Raw genomic sequence first — 23806 nt, 5'->3', positions numbered from 1 at the left:
ACTGCTCTGGGAATCTTCATTGGGACTGGAATGGACTTTGTTGGGGCCTACAATTGGCCATTCCGCTGTATTAATCTTGAAGTTGTCTTTTCCTTTCTTGAAATGTTCTGCCCTATTATGTACACAACTTCCAGCTTCTGTAACAAATGAAGCAGGGGCTCCACCTGCAAAGCTGTGTACCGCACGGCTCTCCCTCCCCCAAACGGTTTTGACCTGTGCGTTCAAGAGACAAGACTGCCGAGGGAAAAGGCTCTATCGTAATTCATTTGCAACAAAGGAGTTGTATCAAGGTTGCCCAGGAGGTTGTAATTATGACCTTAACTGTACTAAGTTTGCTTTCATAGGTATAGGTTGTTAGCATTCTACCATCCGTGTTATAAATGTGTATTTACCTATTGACTAGGAAGAGAACAAAAAGCAAGAGTTCTTTCAAATACCAGATGTGGTGTTTTTTGAAGAGCAAATCAATGCAAATTAATGTTGAAAAAGATCCCTAGTAGCACATTCTTCCCTAGAGATCAGTTGACATGTCCTTAAATTTTGGAGTTTGCAGAACAGCATAAGAGAATGCACTGAATTAAAATTTCAAGGAAGAAAAAAATTAAATTTATTTATTGGAAGTATATTTATTTGCAGATTAACACCCCCCCCCCCCCCGCTTTTCTAAACAACAGTTAGATATTCTGTTGTACTTCTTGGAAGTAAAGTTCAGACATTTGGAGATGCTGGTATGAAGGAAGAAAGGAAATCTTAGCTGTCAGTCAGAGTCAGTGCAGATTTGCTTTTTCCAGGATATCCTCTAGTGTATTGACCAGTGCAGCGTTTAAAATGACACAAGTCATGGTGCTTCTACTACTGTCTTTAATTATATTGGCTAATTTTTGTACAATGCTTTGAAAACGTAAAGCACTGTATGAGTGCTAAGTATTATTACTGCAATTATTCCTCTGGGAGATTATTTCACAGACTAATAGACTTCACAGTCAAGAAATATTTCTTGATAGTAAGCCTAAATTTTCCCTTTGATCAGTTCCATCCCCTTGCTCATAGCTACCCCTCTTTGGCTCATCCTAAACAATTCCTTGGTATTAACGTACCACCTCTAAATCTCTGTAGACAGTTTGTATGTATACTCTTAGTCTATCTGTGTGACTCGTTGAGATCTTGCTTCATAAATCCTCCAGCTGCTTAATCTTTTCCTCAGATTCTCTCTAGGTCTTCTTTTTCTTTCCCTTTTTTTTCTTTTTTTGGTCAGGTTGCAAATATTTACAGTATTTTTGAACATAGTTTTATAAAATGCTCTGTGAAACAGAAGTGATTCCATCCTTTCCTTGGATACAGTGCTTCAGTACACGCATCTCAAAACTGCATCTCCTTATGGCCTTAAATAAATTATTTTACACAGCAGAGCAATTGTTCTCAATGAAAATCCAGCTGGGAGGGGAGAAGGGATAGGGGTTTGCACTTGAGGGAAGTAATTTTAGGAAGTCTGCCCTCCTTGGTTTCCTAGGGTCTCGCTTTCTGTGGTTTGAAATATTTCACCCTCTTGTTTCAGGAGCTTGTCTTTGCTTTGTTGCTTCGGTGAATGAGCATGGATTTTGTTCAGTAGTTAAGCTGTGCTGCACTTTCTGCTTGCTCTTAAAACACATAAACACAAATCTGCTGTTGAATGGTATGACAGTAGAAAATAAGAAACTTGGACTTCAGAAGATTGCTATTAAAGGCAAAATTTTAACTTTTCACTTGCTTCCCATCTAGATTATTTCCTCTATTCACTAATTCTGCCTGAAAGAAAACTGTAGTTAGCATAGAATTCATTTTGTAATATTCATGAACAAAGGAAAATCTGAATACCAAGTAAATATGAGCATATAGGCAGGAGACCATACATCTATTTTTCCTTTCAAAGCAGACAATACGATCTGAAAAATTGTCCTGCCGTCCCTGTTTTTCAAAGAAACGGATAAATATCCTCTAAATCTACAGTTACAGTAAGTGGCACTGGCTAATGATTTGATTTGAGGATTGAGAGCGCAGTCTGGATTTACTCTTTGTGCATTAACGCAGGTCAAATGGACACAGGCTGCATTTTAAATCAGTAATGGAAGGCTGAAGCCTGCCTTAAACCAATCACATCAGCCTTACCCAAGACCGATTGATCCCAAGAGACCGAGCCCTGTGAGCACAGCTTTTATATGAATGGACTCTGTGCAGCCTGAAGTTTCATTCATAAAATGGATGCTGAAGGGGAAAGGGAAAAAAAAAAAAAAACGCCCCACACACGCCAAACCCTGGAATGTCCATTTATGCAGAGCTGAAGGGTGTAGTGTTCCCTCAGCTGCTGCTTTTGCCAGTTGCCTTAAAGTAATGATTAATGCTCCTTGGCCCTGCCTGCCTGTAACCTGACACCGTTTATGGCCTTGGTGTGTTTCTAATGTATAGTGAATGAGAAGGCTACATTCTCAAATCAGAAACATAAACAGGAACTGGTTGGTCTGAATTCCATTCAAATATGTCACTTCAGCCGTGCAGTGTTTGTCCAGCTCTGATTTTACAGGCAGGAGATGGGGCGGGGGAGAAAAGGCAACACAGACATTTTTTTTTGCCATAAAAATCAGCAACAAAAGGAGCGAGGGAGAGAGAAAATACGGCTATCTTTTGTTGAATTCACAGTGAAGCGATGTTTAAAAGACATTTTACAGTTACTGAGGTTAATAAAAGCAAATACATGATTTTAAAGTATGCTCAAAAGATCAACTCCATGTGGAATTTCAATTCAGAGCTGAATGTATGAGCCTTTGTTTTCCTGTTCTGCTGTATAAAAAGTTACACATCGCCTAGACAGGCTGTTGACATCTGGTCTCAGAAAATGCATTAGATGTTGTCATAGATCTAAACCCCAAAGTTGTGGAAAGGAAGCTGTTTGCTTAAGGTTTTCTTTCTGTATGTGTGTAATAATTCCACTTAGACATGAGCTGGTGCAGCCAAATCTAGTTCTCCGGTAGGTTTTTGTCAAGTAAGATGTAAGAAATTAAACTTAACAAATTTTAATTAGCTGGTTTTCAGAGGGAATGTGCATGTATCTATGAGTCCGCATACTTCTAGATGTATTTTTTTCCCCCTAATTGCTTGTGCAGAGGCTAGTGACAGAGAAAATGAAGAACAAAACAATCCGTTCTGAATGTTTTTAAACTGCATAATGATTTGGGAGAAGAATACTTAATTTTCAGGTTGGTTTTTATGTCTGTTACGCAGTTTAAAAACCTTCCATTCTGTTTGTGACTCTGTTTTCACACATGTAACTTCAGTGCACTTACATTTTTCATGCTGAACCTGCTAATGAAAAAGTAATGCTCACTTTTTCCATTGCCAGGATTTTACCAGTTTGTAGGACTCTGTTGTAATTGCATAGCTTATGAGGGGATAGTGCTTTTAAAAGTGATTGACCTAAAACCTAACCCACTAGCATTTGAGTTGTGCAATATGCTCAAGCAATTCCTATATACGGAGATTGTTCTAGTATTTCTACCTGAGTGTCTCTTTTTGAAGAGATATACAACTTTTAATCTAAATGTTTTGTGCAGGTTTACAAAATCATAGATTTCATGGTCAAAAAGAATAATTTGGTACTTCCCCCTGCAAAACACAGATCAGGGATTTTTCTTAGTAACGCCAGGTACCACCTTAGGCACTTGTTGCGATCTAGTTTGAAGAATTACCTTTCTTACCTAAAAAGCCCTGTCCCTTTTCTAGTGATTTCAGTATTGCTCTTCACCCTTGAGCTGGTCAGAGCTTCTCAGTGGTGGTAATCAGCTGCTTTCCACTGTGAGGCTAAATATGTTTCAGTGGTAGATCAAGAGCTCTTTTGTAAACAGTTTGTCAGTGGTCTTGGAAATCCGTGAACAGAAAAGTTACTTGCGGTGCGATGTTAGCAAATTTGAGGCCAAAAGTATGATGTGTTCTAGCACAAACATTTTATTTTAAAAAGGCTACCTTTGTCTCTGCACTTGGTAAAAAAATCTCTCCCACTGCACCGACCACCTCTCTGTGTACCAGAGAAATGCTTGTGTTGCACAAGGAGGTGCTTGGTGAAGCCCTGCGGGGCGCTGAAGGGAGGGCTGGAGTACTCACAGTGTGTGTTGCATGGGGTTGGGCTGACTGACATGTGTGAGTGGCACCTGGGAGCTAGGTTTGTCCCAGTTACCTGAGGGGCTTGTGTGTGCCCTTCCATGCCTGGTAGCACAAAGAGAAAGAATCATAGAATATTTTGAGTTGGAAGGGACCTTCTAGTGACTTTGAGATGAATTTGAGTGGCTGGATCTATGGGCCGACGCCAATTGTATGTGATCCAACAAGGCTATGTGCCGAGTCTTGCACTTGGATCACAACAACCCCATGCAATGCTACAGGCTTGGGGAAGAATGGCTGGAAAGCTGGCTGGCAGAAAAGGACCTGGGAGTATTGGTCCACAGCCAGCAGTGTGTCCAGGTGACCAAGAAGGCCAACAGCATCCTGGCTTGTATCAGAAATAGTGTGGCCACAGGACGAGGGAAGGGATCGTCCCACTGTACTTGGCACTGGTGAGACCACACCTTGAATACTGTGTTCAGTTTTGGGCCCCTCACTTCAAGAAAGACACTGAGGCACTGGAGCGCATCCAGAGAAGGGCAGTGAAGCTGGTGAAGGGTCTGGAGAACAAATCTTGTGATGAACGGCTGAGGGAAGTGGAGTTGTTTAGCCTGGGGAAAAGGAGGCTGAGAGGAGACCTTATCACTTTCTACAACTATCTGGAAGGAGTTTGTAGGGAGGTGGATGTTGGTCTCTTCTCCCAAGTAAGAAGTGATAGGATGAGAGGAAATGGCCTCAAGTTGTGGGAGGGGAGGTTTGGATTGGATATTAGGAAACATTTATTCACTGAAAGGGTTGTCAAGCATTGGAACAGGCTGTCCAGAAGTAGTGGAGTCACCATCCCTGGAGGTATTTAAAAGACATGTAGATGTGGTGCTTAGGGACGTGGTTTAGCGGGGAATTTGACAGTGTTACGTTTATGGTTGGATTTGATGATCTTAAAGATCTTTTCCAACCTAAATGATTCTATCGTTCCTGTACGATTCTATGACCTTTAAGCAGGTTTGGTGCGTAAGGCAGCTGCTCACCAGTACACTGTACCATTCACCTGAGCTGCCACGCCGAGACCAAGGCCAGGCAGGTAGCTCAGCTTCTTTACCCATCCTATTTCAGATTGTACACACCTTCTAAGCCTTGGTCTCCTACTTCTCTGCATGTGCACATATGTAATACAGTACCTCTGTATAGCACTGTGCTTTGTCACATCCACGTGGGCAGTGCCCTGGGCCGCCAGATCTTCAGATGGTGTTGATAAAGTGAGCTGAGAAGTAATTCAGAGTTAGAGTGTAGTGTAACAAGGTGTCTTTAGGAAGGCTATGTAAGGTCAGAACCACAGGAACAGCTGGCGGAAAAATCCTGGTTCAGGTTTCCAGTTCCTGCTTTGCTTTGCTTCTTTCAGGAGAAGAGAGCCGCTTCATCCCATTCCCTGCAGAAGCTTCGTCTTCCCTATGTCTCACCTGGCCAGGGATGTGGACTGAAATTCTGTTTGTTTCTGCGCAGGGTGTGATTATGGGTCTGAAACCTGGTCCTTGTCTCCGAAAAACAATTAGAAAAGAGGATTTAAGGATTCCTTACCCACTTTGAGTTACACAGGGCTGAGATAACCTAACCCTTTAAATTCTGATGTGGTAATTAATATGAAATACTTCCTTGCTAAGGGACCACTCAAGTGTCTTACTGAATAATGAAACCTAGAACCTGTGCCTGCTAAATTCAGTAGTAGATTTTTCTTGCCCTGAGGAAGTCTGTTTGGGGTTTTTCTGCTTTAATACGTTTTGATTAAGGTACAGCAGAGCTTATTTCCAGTATTTTTCTCTGTGGCATTCCCAGATGAGAAGGCATTTCTGCAGTGTCTAGATTACACACAATTTTAAAATAACACCTATTGGAAAAAAATTGTTTCAAACCAACATGGTATAAGGCCATATTAATTGTTTTAAGGTGACTGTTAAGTTGCTGTTAGCAAAATGAGCAATGAAGAATGACACCCATGTATTCCAAATTAATAATAAAAGATAAATTATTTTTTTATGTTTCCATATTTTTAGTTACTTTGGTTTTTTTGAAGATTCTCTGCTGTCCTTGGGGTGATGTAACTTTACAATGTGAATTACCTCATTAAAAGTCTGAAATAAGCTTGTTATGTGTCTTAAATCCAGGCACATTTTTCTTCAAAGACTAAAAATTGCTAAAAGGTGATAGAGTCAATCACCTCAAACACTTGGATTCTGCCCTGGAAGTATTTTATGCCTAATTCTGTCTCATTTGTTGTCTTGAAACAATGCTTTAAGGAGAAGAAAACATATAATTGCTCTGTAATTTCTGCATGAAAATGTTTTCTTTTGAAGTAGCTCCGCTTAGCTAGTGAAAGTACTTCTGGGTCTTAGTCAAGCATTTAGTACAATTTAAAACTGCAGTGCTAAATTTCATTGGTTGGACTTTTTATTAGATAAGGTAGAAATGAAAGCAGCAGGCAATTTAATTAGCAGTAATTTTTCTGGGCAAGTCATTACTTTGATGAACTTCAGAGCAATGTTTATGGCTCCTAATTAACCATGTTAGTCATTTGATTGAATAATCACTTTGGAAATGTTTCTACAATTTGATTAGAGTCTGACCCACTCTGATAGTCATAAATTAACTGATAGCACTTTAGGATAACAAGACTCTAGTTACTTTACGAGAAATAAACTCTTCCTTGCTGTATTTTTCGGTCCTCTGTGGACTGTTTAAGCACAGGCTAACCAGAAGATTAAGTAATGTTGGTACAAACAATGCTCGCCTTAAAAAGACTCCAGATGTTAATTATAATTGACTTAGGAGCAAGGGAGATGAAACCCCAAATTGGCAAAGAACACGACTTCTCGGATGTGTGCATAATTCTTTATTCCGTATGCTCCGCTGTATCACTTTGCAGGAGTGGAGTTCATGAGTCAAAAAGGGTTTTGCTGCCAGTACTAGGGAATTTTTACCTAAAATAGAAAACAGCATCTGTTTCAGTTCTTCAGCTTCCTCTTTTTTTTACGCAGATTTTTCCATTCTCCTTAAAATACAATCTACTTGGTAACATGAGTGATTCCTTGCAGGTGAACCACTACTTGTAGCCTTGACTTCTTGTCTGCAGAGCTGTGCTTGACTTGTGTGATCACTGAATCACCGATTCCTGTGGTTGCTCAGAATAGCTGCCCGAGATGTTAGAGATTCTCGGGGCCTGAGCAGGCAGGCACTGAGCGTTTCGTTGAGAGAGGAGGTAATGAAGAGTTTGGCACAGATGTGCAAGACAGACCGTGGACTGTTAGAGGAAACTTATTATTACTGCCCTGTGTTCCACTTGCTTTGTGAAGTCAGTGTAAAACCTCATTTTCTTATCCTGCCAAATCTTTGATACTCATCACTAGTCAGTGAACAGTGAAATTTGGAGTCTCAGTCTGAAAGAGTCTGTAGGCAATGTTGGAAAAATAATGTCTGCTCTTTCGACCTCTGTTTGCATCTCTTAAAGAGTTACAAGTTACTGGTAACAGATTGCATGGCTTAGGGTAGAAGTTTATCACAAGATCAAATAGACTTGCTAAGCAAGACTTTTGATATCCAAGAAGTGGGTTAAACATGGTCAAGAAGGGCAAACATTTATGGTGTATTTCTGTTTGCAAGTCCCTGGGCACCGGATGTGGCTACTTGGGGACAGTGCAAGATACGGGGGAAAAAACCCAGATATTTAAAGAGCACCATTTTCATTAGTTCTATTTGTTTTTTCTCATTTTTCTTGCAGATCAGAGTAGAGGTGGGGAATGGTAAATAAATGTCTATATTACTTAGACTATGTGTGCTGATTTTTTGAGGGGGGAGGTGTCTTTTTTTTTGGTTTAAGGATGTACAGGTGGAGGGTGAAATTGATGCATGTGAATTCCTAGATTAAATGCTTAGCAATCGCAGCAGATTTCATTAACCCTTCAAATCCTTAACCAGAGTCTAAAAAGCAATGTCCTACACTAAATTCACTCTGACATTCCTTGTATTAATGCAGAGTTTGTAAGTCTCCACAGGCTTTTCTGTGTAAACAATTAAAAATGTTAGCTCAAGTTGGTTACAAAGATAGATAGGCAAGCACAGGGTTTAAAATATTCGTACTGTCTTGTGTGAATTTTTGGTCTGTGAATGGTCTAAAGTGTAATTATCATGGGAGTCAGCTTTTAGCAAAGTGGGTTACAGGAAGGATTTAAGTTAAAGTGCCAATGTTAGAGAGAATCTATGATCCTCACATTATTATTTTCTCCTCCGCCATGCCTTGTCCATGCTACTGTGAAATGCTGACTGTGTGTTGACAGGTTCACCCTCGCTGTAACTTGCATCCTTTTTGTTGTTCTTCTGCCTGTGGCCCGTCTCATTGATAATCTGCGCACTTTTAATTCCAGACAGTCTTTTGACTAGCGTTGTTGTCTTCTCCTTTCAGAAGTGCCTAGCTGCCATTCCATTTACATGAGGCAAGAAGGCTTCCTGGCTCACCCAAACAGAACAGAAGTTAAGTTTTCTATTATGTATCACTTTTGTATGAGAGAAATGTAAAAAAAATAAAAAGCTTGGAGGGATTTGGGTTCACTGATTTAATTCTGCTGTTGGGAAGACTTACGTGATCTTTCTTTCCTTTCCCAGTCTAGAGTTTCTGATGCACTGATTTTTTTTGTAGTGTCTTCTAGTGCCACAGGTTGATCAGGATAGAAGCAATTTTATTATGAATTTGCTCATTCTGCTTTTCAGGGCCTCTAGCAGTTGAGAGAAAGAGATGCTTAAAAATGTGTCCATTTCACCCATTCTGCTCAAGTGATTTTTTCCAGGCTATTTGTGTGACAGGCTCAGTTAACTGTTAAGTAACGCATTTCATACTTTAAAAAGTTTTCAGTGAAGGTTTTGACTTTTGCAAAGTTTTCATACTCCTTAGGCCCAAATTTTACAGCCATGTGGTATATAAAAAAAAAAACAACACCTCTCAGTGACTTCAGCAGGGCAGAGCTTAGTTCATTGACAAAATTAATGATTCTGAGTAAAAGCACTTTATGTGTATAAAAAATAAGAAGGCCAACAGAATTACGAAAAAATGACCACTGAAAGAGAGGTTGTTACCCTCCACTTTCCTGCTTTGGTGTGTCTTCCTTTTCAATATATGATTTTTGTTTGTTTATTTATGGTTTATTTGTTTTTCTTCCAAGGGGCAAATTTCACAAACATGAGGGAAGTTGTTTTTGAGATTGGTGAGAATTCAGACAGATGCATGAATCAAAGGCCTCTCGTAAGACTTCATTCACTAGTGAAAAGCCACAACTGGAAAGATAACAAATCTGGCTAAAAGCCCAACTGCTTCTGGGGTGGAGTAAAGGCAGAAAATAGACATGAAAGGTAGTATTTAACAAGGAGGGTAAAACAGGAGATGGAAATTTATAACAGTCTTGGTATATGAAATTATATGAAGTATAGAAGCTTGATAAGGGAGGTGAAAGACATCAGGGAAAAATCCACAAACTGCAGGGCTAAGGTCAACAGATTTGAGTTTTAATCTCAGCCTAGATAGGGGAAAAACAATCTTAGCCATGTTATGTACTCATAAGTACTTGGAGGTGGTAAAATTGTTATGAATGACGTAGAAAAAGCAGTGATGTTTGATAAATATTTGTTTTCTGTATTTGGAAATCAGTGAACATGATTTTATGGAATAAAGGTCATGTCAAATCTAATTCTATTCTGTGTTGAGATTAAAAGTTTGATTGATAAAGATACTTGTACCATATAGTTAGACTTTTTATGGTGCTCAGTTTGCCACTGCATTACATTCTGATTAAGAAGTTAGCACAAAGCAGTATCAACAAAGTACACATTAAATACATTAAGACCTGGCCAACTGACAGATCTGAAAGTGGTTGTCACTGGGCAATCATCTCTGAATGGATTGTTTCTATTGTAGTTCTGTAGGAATTGGTATCAGGAGTGTTGCTATTCAACATTTTCAGTACAAGATACGGAACAAAGTTAATAGATAACTTTATGGCACAAAGATAGGCAGAGTGGTAAATAACGGGCAGGACAGGGCAGTCACACACAGCAGTTTGAATTGTTTGGTAATCTGGGTGCATTAAACAAAATGTTTTTTTAATGTGCGGAATGTAGACCAGGCCTATGGAACCGGGAAACGGTATACTGGAAAAAAATTATTTGATGGGCCTCCTCCTCAGCTTCACAGTGTGAAAACTAGCGCAGCCAGACGTTGCAAACATATGGCAAAAAGGCCTTCTGTACTATTTGCACAGTCAAAAGGAAGGGTCATAGGGAGGCAGGAGAGGAGGAGAAGTTTTGTCTCGCTAAGTAGCACTGATGGGGCTGATACTGGCATGCAATACAGTTCTGGTTAAGCAAAACATTAAAATAATACTGAAAAGTAGGAGTGTGTACAGAAGAGAGTACTAGAAAGAGTGCAGGGTTGCAGAGAGTGCCTTTTAACGATAAAAATTAAATTTTATAGAATGATCTTAATTGGAAGAAACATGAAGGGGAGTGACTTCTGTGAGTGTGGGGAGGAAATACCAAGTAGGACCTTTTTAGTCTCGCAGGGAGAAGACCCGCAGGAACTAATGGTTAAAAGTCAAAGCCGTGCTAGTTCAAACAGGAAATGAGACAAACATTTTGGAATAAATCATAGAGAAAAATGGGTGCTTTTTCATTTTTGCAGGTGGAGATTAACAGTCTTTTGGGAATGCTCACATCAATTAAATACCCCTATACTGAGGCCAAAATGTTGCGATTAGGCGGTGTGTAAAGGATGTGGGTTATTAATCTGATTCCTCTATGACTTAGTATTCCCTCTGGCATTAAGCCTATGATCTCTTCCTTCTCCATGCATCTTTTAAATAAAGACGTGTCTCTTTTTAACTTACAGGCTGTATGTATGAAAAGGGACCTAGGCAGTTTTATGATGACACTTGCGTTGTTCCAGAGAAGTTTGACGGTATGTATGACACATGTCTCTCTTTTTCTTGTGTGGGGAGATGAAAAAGGAAGAGATGAAGGACTTTTCTCTGTTGCTGATCAAAAAAAGCTCGGTAACGTTCCAATTTAGGATTCCTTAACACACCATTTGCAGTGCGCCCATCCAAAGCTGACCTTTGTCTCTTGAAACCAAAGTCTCCTTTTCAATAGAATGTCGTTCGACACTTGCCAGCGAAAGATGCTGTATCAAGAGTTGGGGCAGAGGAGCTCAGTTCCTGTACTGTTGAGAAGTAATAGGAGGATTTCCATTGCACTGATGATCACATACCACTTGTTGTTTGAGATTTAATGAAAGCTGTTCTTATAATTAACAAAAGAGCGGAGAAAGCAGCAGCTTTGGTTTTACTGAGGATTAAGCCCCTTGTCTCGCTGTCTGTGTGAAGTGATGAATAGTGGGGAGTGAGTGTAGAGGGCATTTTTGTTTGTGTCAGTGTATTTGCACTATGTTAAACATTCTACTAGTGGTTTGTTTTTCAGTGGGATTGATAACAAATCAATGATCTTTTCACAACACTGCCCATTACAACAGATTTTTTTTCAAGAGGGATTCTGAGGTCAATTAAAATAAATGACCCAAATTATCCTCAGTTGCTCCGATGTAAAATCAGTTTCCTGGTGTAACTCAGTTGATTTCAGATTTATTTCATTATAGACAAAGTAAATGGACTCAGTATTTCTTGCCAGTGACTCTGTGAGTCTGCAACTTTGGGAAGTAATTCGGAGACCAATTACTTAAATTTACTAGAGTGGCTTCTTTGTGTTAGTGTATGTATGTCCAACTTTATTTATTTTAGCAGGAAAGATTAGATACTTTCTGATAAACTTGTGAACAGCTCTCTGACCATAGCTAAAAGTAGAGCTGGAGAACTCTTGGGGTTTTTTCTCCTGCTTTATTTTGTGTGTTTTACCCTAAGAATCACTTACATGGATTACAAAACTGTTGTGTGTCTAGCAGCATTTGTTGAGTTTGCTGAAGAGTAGGAGACTCTAAAATGAAAGTAACCCGAAGAATTGCACGTTCCTCAAATGGAGACGTCATGTACATTCTAGATTTGGTAAGGAATAGCAAGGAATAAATAGAAAATGTTAAATAATATTAGACTTAAGTGAAGATTGCTCAGTCAGTATTCCATTATCACTGGATTGACACGTTCACTGAATGGGTGATTTATTGAAAGTCTGCATTATACCCTGGCTTTGGAGTGTGTGCTTTCCCCCTCACTCCCCTGTTTAAACCACATCATGGCAGGTTTTTTTCTTCCCCAAAAGTGATTGCAGACCTGATCTATATTCAGTATCAGTGGCAAATTCATATTTACATTTATGGGAATGGAATCAGACTGTACCACAAGAAGTTAAAACTCTTCAGGAGTAGCATTTGTGTTTGTCCTTTTTGAAAATCCTTTTTGTTTGGGTTTTGTACAGGGAAGGGAATGAAAATAGAAAAGAAATACAAATAAAGTAAAAGAAATAAATGTTTGGAAATATTTCTGTGCTTGCGAAGCAAGCAGTCTGCTGCTGGCTTCCGTGACGGTCCATTGAGAACACCTTGTACTCTAGAAGATTGATGTTGTGATACAAATAGGTGTGTTTGTACTTGTAGTATTATGACTTTTGAGGAAAAAATAGCAGATGTGTCATCGTGTTTTGATCAGTAAAGCAAAAGTGGGATAAACCCAGGGCTAGTCTTGATATTTCAGAAGTAGATTCTCAGCTGCTTTATTTGAAATGAAAGATCAGCACAGGCGAAGAATCTGATCATCTGTAATACTGCACTTGCTATTTATGCATTTCTGCAGCTATCATTAAAAGAAAAATCCTGTCCTTGAAAAAGGCCTTTCAGGACTGGAACTTGAACCTCACATAAACGAAAAAGCCTTGTGTTGATTTATTTGTTTTCCACAGTTATTGACTCAATTTTCTTTCCTGATTACAAAAGGAAGTGCTCCATTTTTAATATTATTATTCTTACTTTCTCTACACAGAGCCTGTTCTGTAATGGCCATCAGAGCATCCTAATGTTGTGGTTAAATGTAAAGTCCTGGATTTCTGTATTAAACAGGTCACACTGCTTATTTGAGGGTATTGCTGTTCTGGTAGTTGAAATGAGGAGTTTTACCAGCACATCAAGGATTGCTGTCATTGTGTGCAGAAAAAAAAATGCTCTCTGCTTCAGCATCAAACCTTTCAGCTGTTGTTGTTTGCATGAGTTGTTTAGTATGAATATGATTTAAAAACAACAGAGACACAGTATGGATGTAGCAGGATGGTCTTTCCTTGGCTAGCATAATATTATTACTGTTTTTTAAAAGCTTCCTCTGCAGTTGAAATTTTGGAAAAATTAACTTACTGCTTTTCAGGGGGAATACTAATCTAATATGTAGATATGAGTAGAAGTAATATGTGCTTATATGCAAGTCCCATATGCCACAGAGGAACTCGCATATCTGCAGGATTTGCATACCGATACATAAAGCACATGCTGCTTAAGTCCAAGTCAAATACTTTGTCAAATTTTCCTAAGAAGTATTTGCATGCAAAAGAAGTTTCACTCAATAGGGTTTTGCAGCTTTATGAAACATACATTATATTTCCAAAACTGGGACTTGTGCAAAGTATAGTACACAAATGCAGTTCTTCAGGCATCAGAGTTGCTTAAAAAAAATAGTTCATGCTCTTTCAGATCGAGGATGTTGCAAAATGGTTTGCAGGTGAAATTTGCATGTGTAAGAAGTAAATGGGGATAGGCTTACAGAGACTTCCATAAATCAGGACTGAATTTAGGTAATTTTTAGTATATGACTATGTTATTTTAAGGGTACTGTTTACAATTAACAGCAGACAGGGAAATGTTGCATTTGTGGGTGACTGGGCAGTAGGAATTCTTTCCCTCTGTTTTATTAACCCTAACAATTGCTTTGTCAGTTTATCTGACAAACCAAGCAATGATACTTTTTGCATGTTGCTCATCTAATATTGTTGCTATTCTGTGCAGGTGACGTCAAACAGGAGCCAGGCATGTACCGTGAAGGACCCACGTATCAGCGGCGAGGCTCACTTCAACTGTGGCAGTTCTTGGTAGCTCTTCTTGATGACCCATCAAACTCTCACTTCATAGCGTGGACTGGCCGAGGCATGGAATTCAAACTGATTGAGCCAGAGGAGGTGGGTTAGACAGACAGCATGCCCTGACATCCACTGCCCCATCTTGCACATTTAGTAGTGCTCCTTCAGACTTAGACTTTGTTTTCCTTCAGTATTTTGCTTCAGTAGCACTTTAGAAGGGTGGCAGAAAGGACTGGCAAGGGAAGTGCTTCATTTAGGAGAGAGGTGTGATTAAGCATAGACTTAATTTCCTAGTCACACAAAGTAACAAAAACATTGCATGTACTAGAGTTACAAAATACTCTGCGTTAATTGTGGGGCCTGGATTTTTCAGAACTACTTTATGGATAGAGCTGTGTTCCAAAATCCTTGGAAAACTTGTCCCTGAATAGTTGCCACGCCAAATATTCTTCAGTGTGAAGATATGGGAACTTGGAAATTTTAGGCTGTAGAGTGAAAGACCCCAATTCTGACAGATGACAAAGGTGGAGATTGAGATCATTATATAATTTTCAAGAGATTTTACTGCCTAAACTCCCCTCTTCTTAGAGTCTTCTTCAGAGTCTTCCTGCTTATCCATACAGTTAGATTGTTTAATGCACACTTAGATCCTGGGCTTGCAAACACTCATGCACGTGCACAGCTCCCCTGAACCATGAAGGACTTGTGGGGTAGATAAAATTACTTGTATTCATGAACATTTGCTGAAGCATGACTTAGTTCACTTGTGTGATAAACAGGAATAAATTGAACATTTTATTACATACATTTTTTTTACTAGGTAACATTAAATAATCTATCCTGTGTTCTAAACAACCATGGAAAATGTTGGAAAATCTGGTGTGCATGAATTTTATAATAATACTGATGTGGATGATTTGATTAGGGTTGTCAAAAAGCTGTTATCACTCTGGTTTACTTTTTTGCCCCTTGGACAGGGTTGAGCAGTAGAGGAGACTGCAGCAAATTTTCCATTAGGATCCCCTCTGAGTTAGAACTGAGTAGGAAGGTTTGGGGGTGTAAGGCTGCTTCTCCGTTCCACCAGCTATTTCTGCTGTTTGCCATCCATCTGCTGGCATAAGCAATCTGAAAGCTTTCTTACATTTAAGTTAAATCGTCTGCCAACAGCCCTGAGGGGATGATAAGAGTAGTTGAGGATGGCAACAAGACTGATGTCCCTTTCCTTCTAGACATGGACTGGCTGAGGGGCAGGTTGCTGCAAGGACCCGTGTGCTGGCTCTCGTTTGGCCGAGCATCCCCCTCACTAGTGATAGTCACTGTGGCAGATCCTGGCGTTGGGCGTCTGAGGATTTGACCACAGAACAGTCTCAGTCGATTTGATGCTGAAACTTTGCTAGCGAGTCTGCAGCTTAGCAGGCTACATGGATGACTTAGTTGTGTGACGTGGCCCAAAACAGAGCGAAGTCTTTGGAAAGGCTTTTGTTTGATCTTGGTGAGTGAGGTATCTGATTTTTCCCCCTACCCCAGTCTCAGTATTTTTAACTCTCTTAGTTTTGCCTTGTCTTTAAGGTATGTCCAAAGTTTTTCAAGATTAAAGAGATTTATTGAAAAATAGTTCCCAGCAGATGGTGCAAAAACTTTACAGATTTTATTAGCTAAGGAAGCGAAAGTAGCAAAACAAGAGTCTTAAAGATTTCCTTATTGTACAATTCCCTGAAGAACTGGATATTCTGATTTAAGTTAACCAGATCATCTGCTTGTCTGACTTCATAGCAATTGCTTTGTGTTTCTGAGCGGCATTGCATCCCAGATCTGGAGGAGGCAGGCTACTTGAAACTTGCTCACTCCTGTGTGCTCTTAGGGAGTACAAAGGAGGCTAAGTTGTTTTCACATGAATGTCATGGATCTGACAGAAACTGTCAATTAAAATAAGAATAGCCTATGGGAAGTTGCATACTTTTGTTGGTTGCCAAGTGTAAATTGAAGGGAAGTCAAAGAGCTTGTTGGTTCAGCTGTGGCAGGTTAGGATGTCAATGACATGACCTTTCCATCCCACCCCTTTCTGGAGGTTTATGCCCTTGTAGAAAGAGTGACAACAAAAATGAATATGTATCAGCTCCTTGAGCACTGTAGTTCATTCAGAAAGCAGATAACTCTGAACTGTGGAGGATAAGAATTGGGCATAGATCCATTTCTGCTTCCTGGTCACAGGGACAGCAACCTTCAGCAGGAAGGTGGAGTGAAAGGTGGGAAACCCGAATCCCTTCCACAGAGCAAGACTTGATAAATGCTGTCCAGTTCAGGGACAGGAAGACTCGCTTACTTATTTAGGAATGTCAGCACACAATATAGCATGTTCTCAAACATTATTTTGCTGTAGTTATCTTTGCTGTGTATTTATTTATTATGCAAGCCTGTTATGTTGGGACTTTTAGGACTCTGATGAATGCAGAAAAAAAACTTGGCAGGAATAAACAGGATGATGTAGGCACGTGTTACAAAGATGAATAGGCGAATCAAGGTTACACATCTAGGCCAAGTCTACAGCTGGAATAAATTGATGTGATTTAAGGTACGTTTCAATACAGCTATAACATAGCTGAAGTTAGCAAAGCCATGATAATTTACATAAGCCTGGAAAGCTGCACCACTGAAAGGAAATAATGCTTTAAAAAGAAATTTTTAAAATTACTGTCCAGATGGAGATGAAAGTCACGGATTTTGCTGTTGTTTAGTCACCTTCCATTCTCAGTACTGCATGTCGTCTATGATTTGCATCAAAAGGCTCCAGACACCTATGGGAAGGTTTAATAGAGCAGGCTGCAGAGAAGCTGTTTGGCTGCTCTCTCCTTTTTCCAGAGCTGTGTGCATATGCACCTCAAACATTTTTATAAAACGTGCTTTAAAGAGTTCATCAGCTCTGACTTTTTTTCCCCTCTGGTGACATGATAGTCATTTGTACAGCCAGGCATTGAAATGTCACCAACAGCCGATTATAATTTCAGTTGGGGAATAAGCAGTTAAGCTCTTTAAACAAAAGGTCTCTTTGTCCAGAACTACCTTTGGCAATAAAACAGGAAGCATAAAGGCAAATAGAAGTCATAAGTCAGAGCAGAAAGCATATTGTTCCCTATGGAGTGGCTTCACGAGTTGCTTGCAACTCCCTTTTTATTATTATTTTTTAAAAGAAATTATACAACTGCAATTATGAAATTTCTGTTCCATTCTTCACATGACTGCATAGTTCTTCTAAGCAATTATCTTGCCTCCTCTGATAGTTTGTTTTCTTTGTTGAAGTAATATTTAAGACTGGGAGCTGGCTTTTGACTTGTGTCTCCTAATAATCTCAACATAGCTGTCGTTCCAAGTACAGTCTGTATTAGTTCATGAACTAAGTGTGTATGCATGTGTGTTTGATATAACTTAGTGTTCTGACAGCAAGGAAAACACAGGAATGGTATGATTATCCACAATATCAAGCTAAAGAAAAGTTTTCATCTTTCATTAAAGTTTCCTGGTGGAACTTGATAAATATTTTTTGTCTATCATCTCTTTATATGGCTTCATTTTTTAATTGATTTTACTAAAAACAAACAACAAAAAAAACCCACCGGAACCCTCCACCACAGTTGCAAATAAGTAAGTCTGCTTCAAGTCTAATGGATGACTGTATGTCCAATTAAAAACTATAGTAGTGCACGGGGAATTCAGGTCATGGTAACCTTTTCTTTTGTGTTTATGCATTCCACCTGCAGGGTTCCCCCTCACCCACTCCTAAATAAAGTATCTGGTGATAAGATCTGCTTGTTAAATGTGTTTAACAAATCAATGCTAATCCATTTTTGTGGCAGGTGGCACGTCGCTGGGGGATTCAGAAAAATAGGCCAGCTATGAACTATGATAAACTTAGCCGATCACTTCGCTATTATTATGAAAAGGGAATCATGCAAAAGGTGAGCAGCTAATTTTGTATTAAATTTCACCAGTGTTGCATGTACTGCTCGTAAACTGACTTATGGATTAACTTGTAACTGCATTGCTCAGGTTGTTTTTTCATCTGTTTAAGCAAACACTGAGCTTTTTCACGTACCAGGTCCAGTATATGCATAAAGAGATTTTTTTCTGTGTAAAAAATATCTGTTGTTTTAGTTCACACAATGGTCGTCATGATTATAGGGAAAGAGGTAACATTCAAAAATATCCAAAACAGCTTCCTGGCACCTGGGAAAGGCGAACAGTAGAGTGCGGCATGAATAATGTTTTGCAGGTCTAAATTAGCTGCCCAGCACTTGAGTACTTTGGTAAGTGCAGGATAGGGGAGAAAAATTATACCGATTAACATACCAAATTCTTTAATATTTGACCAATAGTGTTGTAATAATACCATTTTTAAGTGGAATTTAATATTTTATAATACACCGAATTATGAGAAATATTTAATAATAATTTATGTATAACAGTCTGATCTTGCTGACTGTATCCAACCCATCCTTCTACTGCAGCTTGCAAATTTACATTGTGTTTTTAAATCAAGCTATGTAGTACTATGTGGATTGACTGAGAAATCAATAGGCGAGACCCGTCTGCTGCATCTACAGAAGTGGCAGGTGTGATCAAAGATCATAATAAACACCTTGTGCTGTAAAACTTGTTCCGTATCTTTTCACATGAGTTTTGTGACCTGTAATGACTAACATGTTTAAACCTGCCGTTCGCCAGTTCCATCAATGGGAACAACACTCTCAGCTCATGTTACTGGGCAACTTTTCCCGTAGGTTTTGTGAAGTCTTAGTTTGGAGTTGCCTGTTGCAAGTTCTCTGCTTTGGTTATGGGAAGGTTGTAGTGCTCTCCTTTTTCGCTCTGCAGGAGTCAACTTGGATGGCAACCTGGGCTAGTATTGACTTGTGCTACTTCAGTAGTGCAGTGCCTGATCCATTTTGTTGTGTCTCATAACTGTGCATTGAGTTTTTGTAAAGTGGACTGGGGACTGGGTCCAGTCGGGGAGAAGCAGAAACGCTTGATTTTGCTGAGTGGTGCTTCAGGCAGAGGAGTTCCTTGTTGCAGGTTACAGGACAGCTGCATAGGCAATTGTGCCAGCACAGTTCAAAGGCAGCAGAGAGGCAAGAATAAGCAGCAAAAAGAGTGACACAAGTTGAAAAGGTGGGGATGGGAATACCATAAAGCTGATAATAGTACCCAACCCACACATCCATTTAGTATGGAAAGTTTACAAGTACTTCTGACGGCTAGCTTGCTACCTCTTAAACTAGTACTTTATTATCTACAAGAATGCATTTAACACACATTTTAAAAGCTAATTTGGGTGCTTATTTTCCTAACATAGCAATGTTTGAGGTTTGCCCTGGGATCACCTTATCTGGCCAGTTAGTGTATGTTAGAAACTAATGGTTGTTGTAGATTCATAGCAGGTTTCTTTACTGCAAGGTTTGTATGCATATTTTTCCCCTTTTGTTTTAATTTAGGCAATGATAACAGGTTCTGTAAGTACCCGATTTCTGAATGCAACCTTCAGACTGTCAAACTTGCCGACATTAATTTGATGAAAAAAATTCTACTGCAGATGTAGCCTCTACCAAAACTTTACATTATTTGTAGAATAAATAAGCTGAAAATTTAAGGAGATGCTTCAGACTATTTTGCATGCATAAAATAGAGTTAAGTTTGCAACACTTTTGCCACCTTCGTTCACTCACTTCCAATAGCATGCTAGCTGGAGTTTCAAGAAGCAGACAGTATGATCTTAATTTTAAAATAATTTTAATAAACCATAAGCATGCAACACGGTTCATATTTTTTAACGTCATTCTTTAAATAAGGTGCTTGAGAAGACACTATATTGACTTTTTTTTTTAAAGAAAGACAGTAATTCTGTGTTGTTTTTATCATTCTTTGGCTTTTAGGAAGATGAAGTACAGATACATAGTGGCTTTTCTGAATAAAGGAAAACTTTAGGATCTTTGGACAAAGTGCCCCTCCATAAGCAAATCCAAATGTCCCAGCTTTGCATGAGCAATTGCTAAGTACATATTAGCCTACGCATTTGCTTACGCTGTCCATGTACAATCAGCATGCACTATAACTAAGTGCTTTTATACTGAAGTATGAATCAATCTGCCTAAAGTGAAATTCAGATCCCTGTCATGCGATGTGATTCTTTTTTCCACTTCGCACGCAGTGTGTTGGACTTAGTCATTTTATTTTGCCACTGTAGTGACAATTTGTTTACATTTTCCAATAAGAACAGTTGCATTTGTGGTTAAGTATAGAAAACGATCACAAACAGATATTTAGAAGTAGAATACCTAGTCTGTCTTCCAATAGGATATCACATGTGGCAAAATCAAGAGCATTCTGCACAGTCTGCTTCTGCAGATCCCTATTGTCTTTGCTAGGTCATTGCCTTACCAGTTCTGCTGCCGCATTATTAATTGCATAACAAAGGTGGGTTCTTCACAAGGTGGTTGAACTTGGGAGTTGCGAAACCACAAGGCCTCACGCTGCACCTTTTTCTCCCTTCTGTTGTGCTAAGGTGGCTGGCGAAAGATACGTCTACAAGTTTGTTTGCGACCCTGAAGCGCTTTTCTCCATGGCTTTTCCAGACAACCAGCGCCCCTTACTGAAGACTGACATGGAGCGCCACATCAATGAGGAGGACACTGTGCCTCTGTCCCACTTTGATGAGAGCATGGTCTACATGCAGGACGGTGGCTGCTGCAACACCCACCCTTATAACGAAGGCTATGTCTATTAACAACAGTGACAGTGAAGGGGATGTTTTTCCCCCTCCCTTAGGCTTCTCCTCTTTCACAAGACCCAGAGGAAAGCTGAATCGACTTCAGTTTGTTTTTTTTAAATAGTACACTAAAAGGGGCTTTTCCTGTTGCATTACTCCTATGGTCTGCCATGGACAGCGCACTTTATTTGAAAGGGGAGGGTTGTAACCTAAACGTTATTCTGTGTAACAGGACGAAAAGGGTGGGTTTGCTTTTTACTTAAGTTTGGGAAGGGAACATACAGGTTTTAAGTACAAAAAAAAAAGCTATATCATGTCTGTTTTGTTTCATATCAGCATAAGATATTGTACATTTTCTCTGGGTATCCGTAGTACAGTTAATTCTCATTGTGCAGAATAACCACTTGATGATGATATCAGCACAGTATGCCTAGGGCATTTGTTTCTTACCATTCTTAATTGTCTTTCTGCAGTTATAAAAGAGAAGCAAAGCATATACCACAGCATTTAATTTAGAAGCTTGCAGTGGCAGACCTTGCACCTTGCCTCTGAAAACAACCAGATATCTCGAGAGTTTTTTCTTTTTTTTTTCTTTTTTTTTTTTTTTTTTTATGGCCTCAGAAAAAATCTTGTTTAATGACAACGTGGCCGCAAATACAGTGACCAAGCAGAATATCCCTGACTTCAGACTGCAAGCTGCATGCCATATCTGGTGGCACGTTACTATACATATATGGCCCGTGCTATGGCTTGGACCTTTCAAGATTCGTTTGAGGGTAGTAATTACATGTGGTAGGCTATCTGATGATCATGTCAGCATTAAATACAGGATCATGATCGGGATGGAGAAAACATTTTCTATCTTTCCATTTCCTTTGGTACATAAATAAGTTATTTAATCAATAGGAATTAACTGTACTAAGTCACATATCTAATTATGCTGTTTAGACACAGCAAGCACTCCTTGAGAAAAATATCCAATACACTAAATAGGTACTTTAGTAATTTTTAGACACGGTACCCATTAATATGCATTTAAACCTTTTACTGCTGTGTTATGTTGATAACATATATAAATACTAGATAATGCTAATGCTTCTGCTGCTGTCTTTTTCTGTAATATTCTCTTTGATGCTGAATTTACTATGACCATTTATAAGCAATGCTGTAACTACAGGTAGCATTTCAGGACAAAATAGATGACTTGAACCATTTATTGCTTAGAAAATAGCTTATGCCATAGCTGTGCTATAAGCAGCTTTTACGCGCATCCACAATTGACTAGTAAGCTTCAGCTTGCTAAGGAAAGCTCTGCAGAACCTTTTGTAATTTTTGGTGGAACGGAGACTTAGATGAACTGTCAAAGAAAACCATGAAGTCGCTGTATGACGTTGTAGTGCTGGCACTGATGTTACCAATCAACTTGTTTTGGACACTAAATGTAAATGTGATCAGATATGCTCAGAAGACAATTTAAATTTTGAGGGTTTTTTTTAATTTTTTTTTCAAACTTTTTTTTGAGAGATAATCTTGAACACAAGCCACACACACTATTCTGTATGTAAAATGAAAAAAAAAAAAAAGCCCTGAAAAAATTCCAAAAGTTTTAAATATTTATGAGCACCTTTTATGAAATAGAGTATTTCCTAATTTGAAGGGGGGGAGTGGGGGTAAGATCTAGATTTCTCTTTTTGCCCAGGGAAATTTAAATAGGTGTTACATGGAGTACCTAATTTTCCTGTATTCCCAAGAAGTGGGAGGAAAATGGATGTATAACCATAACAAAATGAGAATAATTTTCATCATTATGGATGGATTTCAAAGACAATCCTAGGGGGTGGGTTAGTTTTTCCATCCGCTGTGAGTTAAGACACTAGTTAAGCTATGAATATTTTAATATGCAGTTAATCAAAAGTAAAGAAGTAGTGGTCACTAGAAACCACAGGTGCATAAAAAACATTTGGGCAGGTACTTAATTTACTCACATCCAATAGACAACGTATTTTATGGGAGTGTATATATACCTTAATAGGTCACCTAATTCTGTCATCCTAAGTCTCAATGGCACTTAAATTTTTGGTGGTCAACCCAGAATCAGAAGTCTAAAATTGCAGAATTGGCAAAAAGGAAAGGGAAAAGATTGAGTAAGATTGTTTAAAAAAATGTAGTTTCCATTGAAATAAGGTTCAAATGAAACATGCTTTGATCAAAAGTCCTTGGATTGGTTTTGGTTCTTTAATGTCAGCATGGAGCGCCTCGTGGGTATTTGGGAAAGGGGTTGGACAAAAAAAGAAAAAAAAAAAAAGAAAAAAAAAAGAGGAAAAAAAATGCATCAAATGTGTACTATTTAAGAAGAAATATATATATATCTGTATACGGTAGTGACTCACTGAACAAAACAAGCAATCAGACCAACATTACATGATCTGTCAGCAGAAGATATATCAAGTCTTTCACTGAACTAATTAACCCTTTTTAAAATGTACCTAAGAGGTTTATTTAAAGTCTGTTTTTATTCCACTTTTTTGTTTGTTTGGGGATTTTTTTTTTTCGTTTGTTTGGGGTTTTCAGGTAGACTAATAAATCTGGCAGCTGATTTCAGCAAGGTTGTTGTGTATTGGATTCCTAACCATTTGGACTGGAGAGGCCCCTGCAGTAAGGTTGCTCTTTTGGAAAAGGAGATGATGGTGTGTTTCCAGTGCCTAAAATGGCATTAACAAAAAAAAAAAAAAAAAAGAAAAAAAAAAAAGAAAAAAAAAAAGAAGTGAGGTGTATGTACAATTCCTGTGTATGTATATATGAGTTATAGCCAGGTGTTAGACTGCC

At 38.9% G+C, this 23806-nt stretch overlaps 1 protein-coding gene across 2 annotated transcripts in view; it reads left to right on the top strand.

Moving 5' to 3' along the window:
- ETV1 (ETS variant transcription factor 1) overlaps window positions 1–23589 on the top strand; it is a 67359-nt gene extending 43770 nt beyond the window's left edge. For both annotated transcript variants that reach the window (XM_086742425.1, XM_086742426.1), the window contains exons 9-13: window positions 8579–8647; window positions 11051–11119; window positions 14156–14325; window positions 18078–18179; window positions 20777–23589. In XM_086742425.1, coding sequence (XP_086598551.1) covers window positions 8579–8647; window positions 11051–11119; window positions 14156–14325; window positions 18078–18179; window positions 20777–20998 — 632 coding nt within the window. In that variant the 3' untranslated portion in view covers window positions 20999–23589. The remainder of the gene's footprint in view (window positions 1–8578; window positions 8648–11050; window positions 11120–14155; window positions 14326–18077; window positions 18180–20776) is intronic.
- The last annotated feature ends 217 nt before the right edge of the window (window positions 23590–23806 follow it).

Source organism: Chlamydotis macqueenii, chromosome 2, assembly GCF_036417535.1.
Source record: "Chlamydotis macqueenii isolate bChlMac1 chromosome 2, bChlMac1.mat, whole genome shotgun sequence".
NCBI lineage: Eukaryota > Metazoa > Chordata > Aves > Otidiformes > Otididae > Chlamydotis > Chlamydotis macqueenii.
This window is presented reverse-complemented; position numbering and strand designations above follow the sequence as displayed.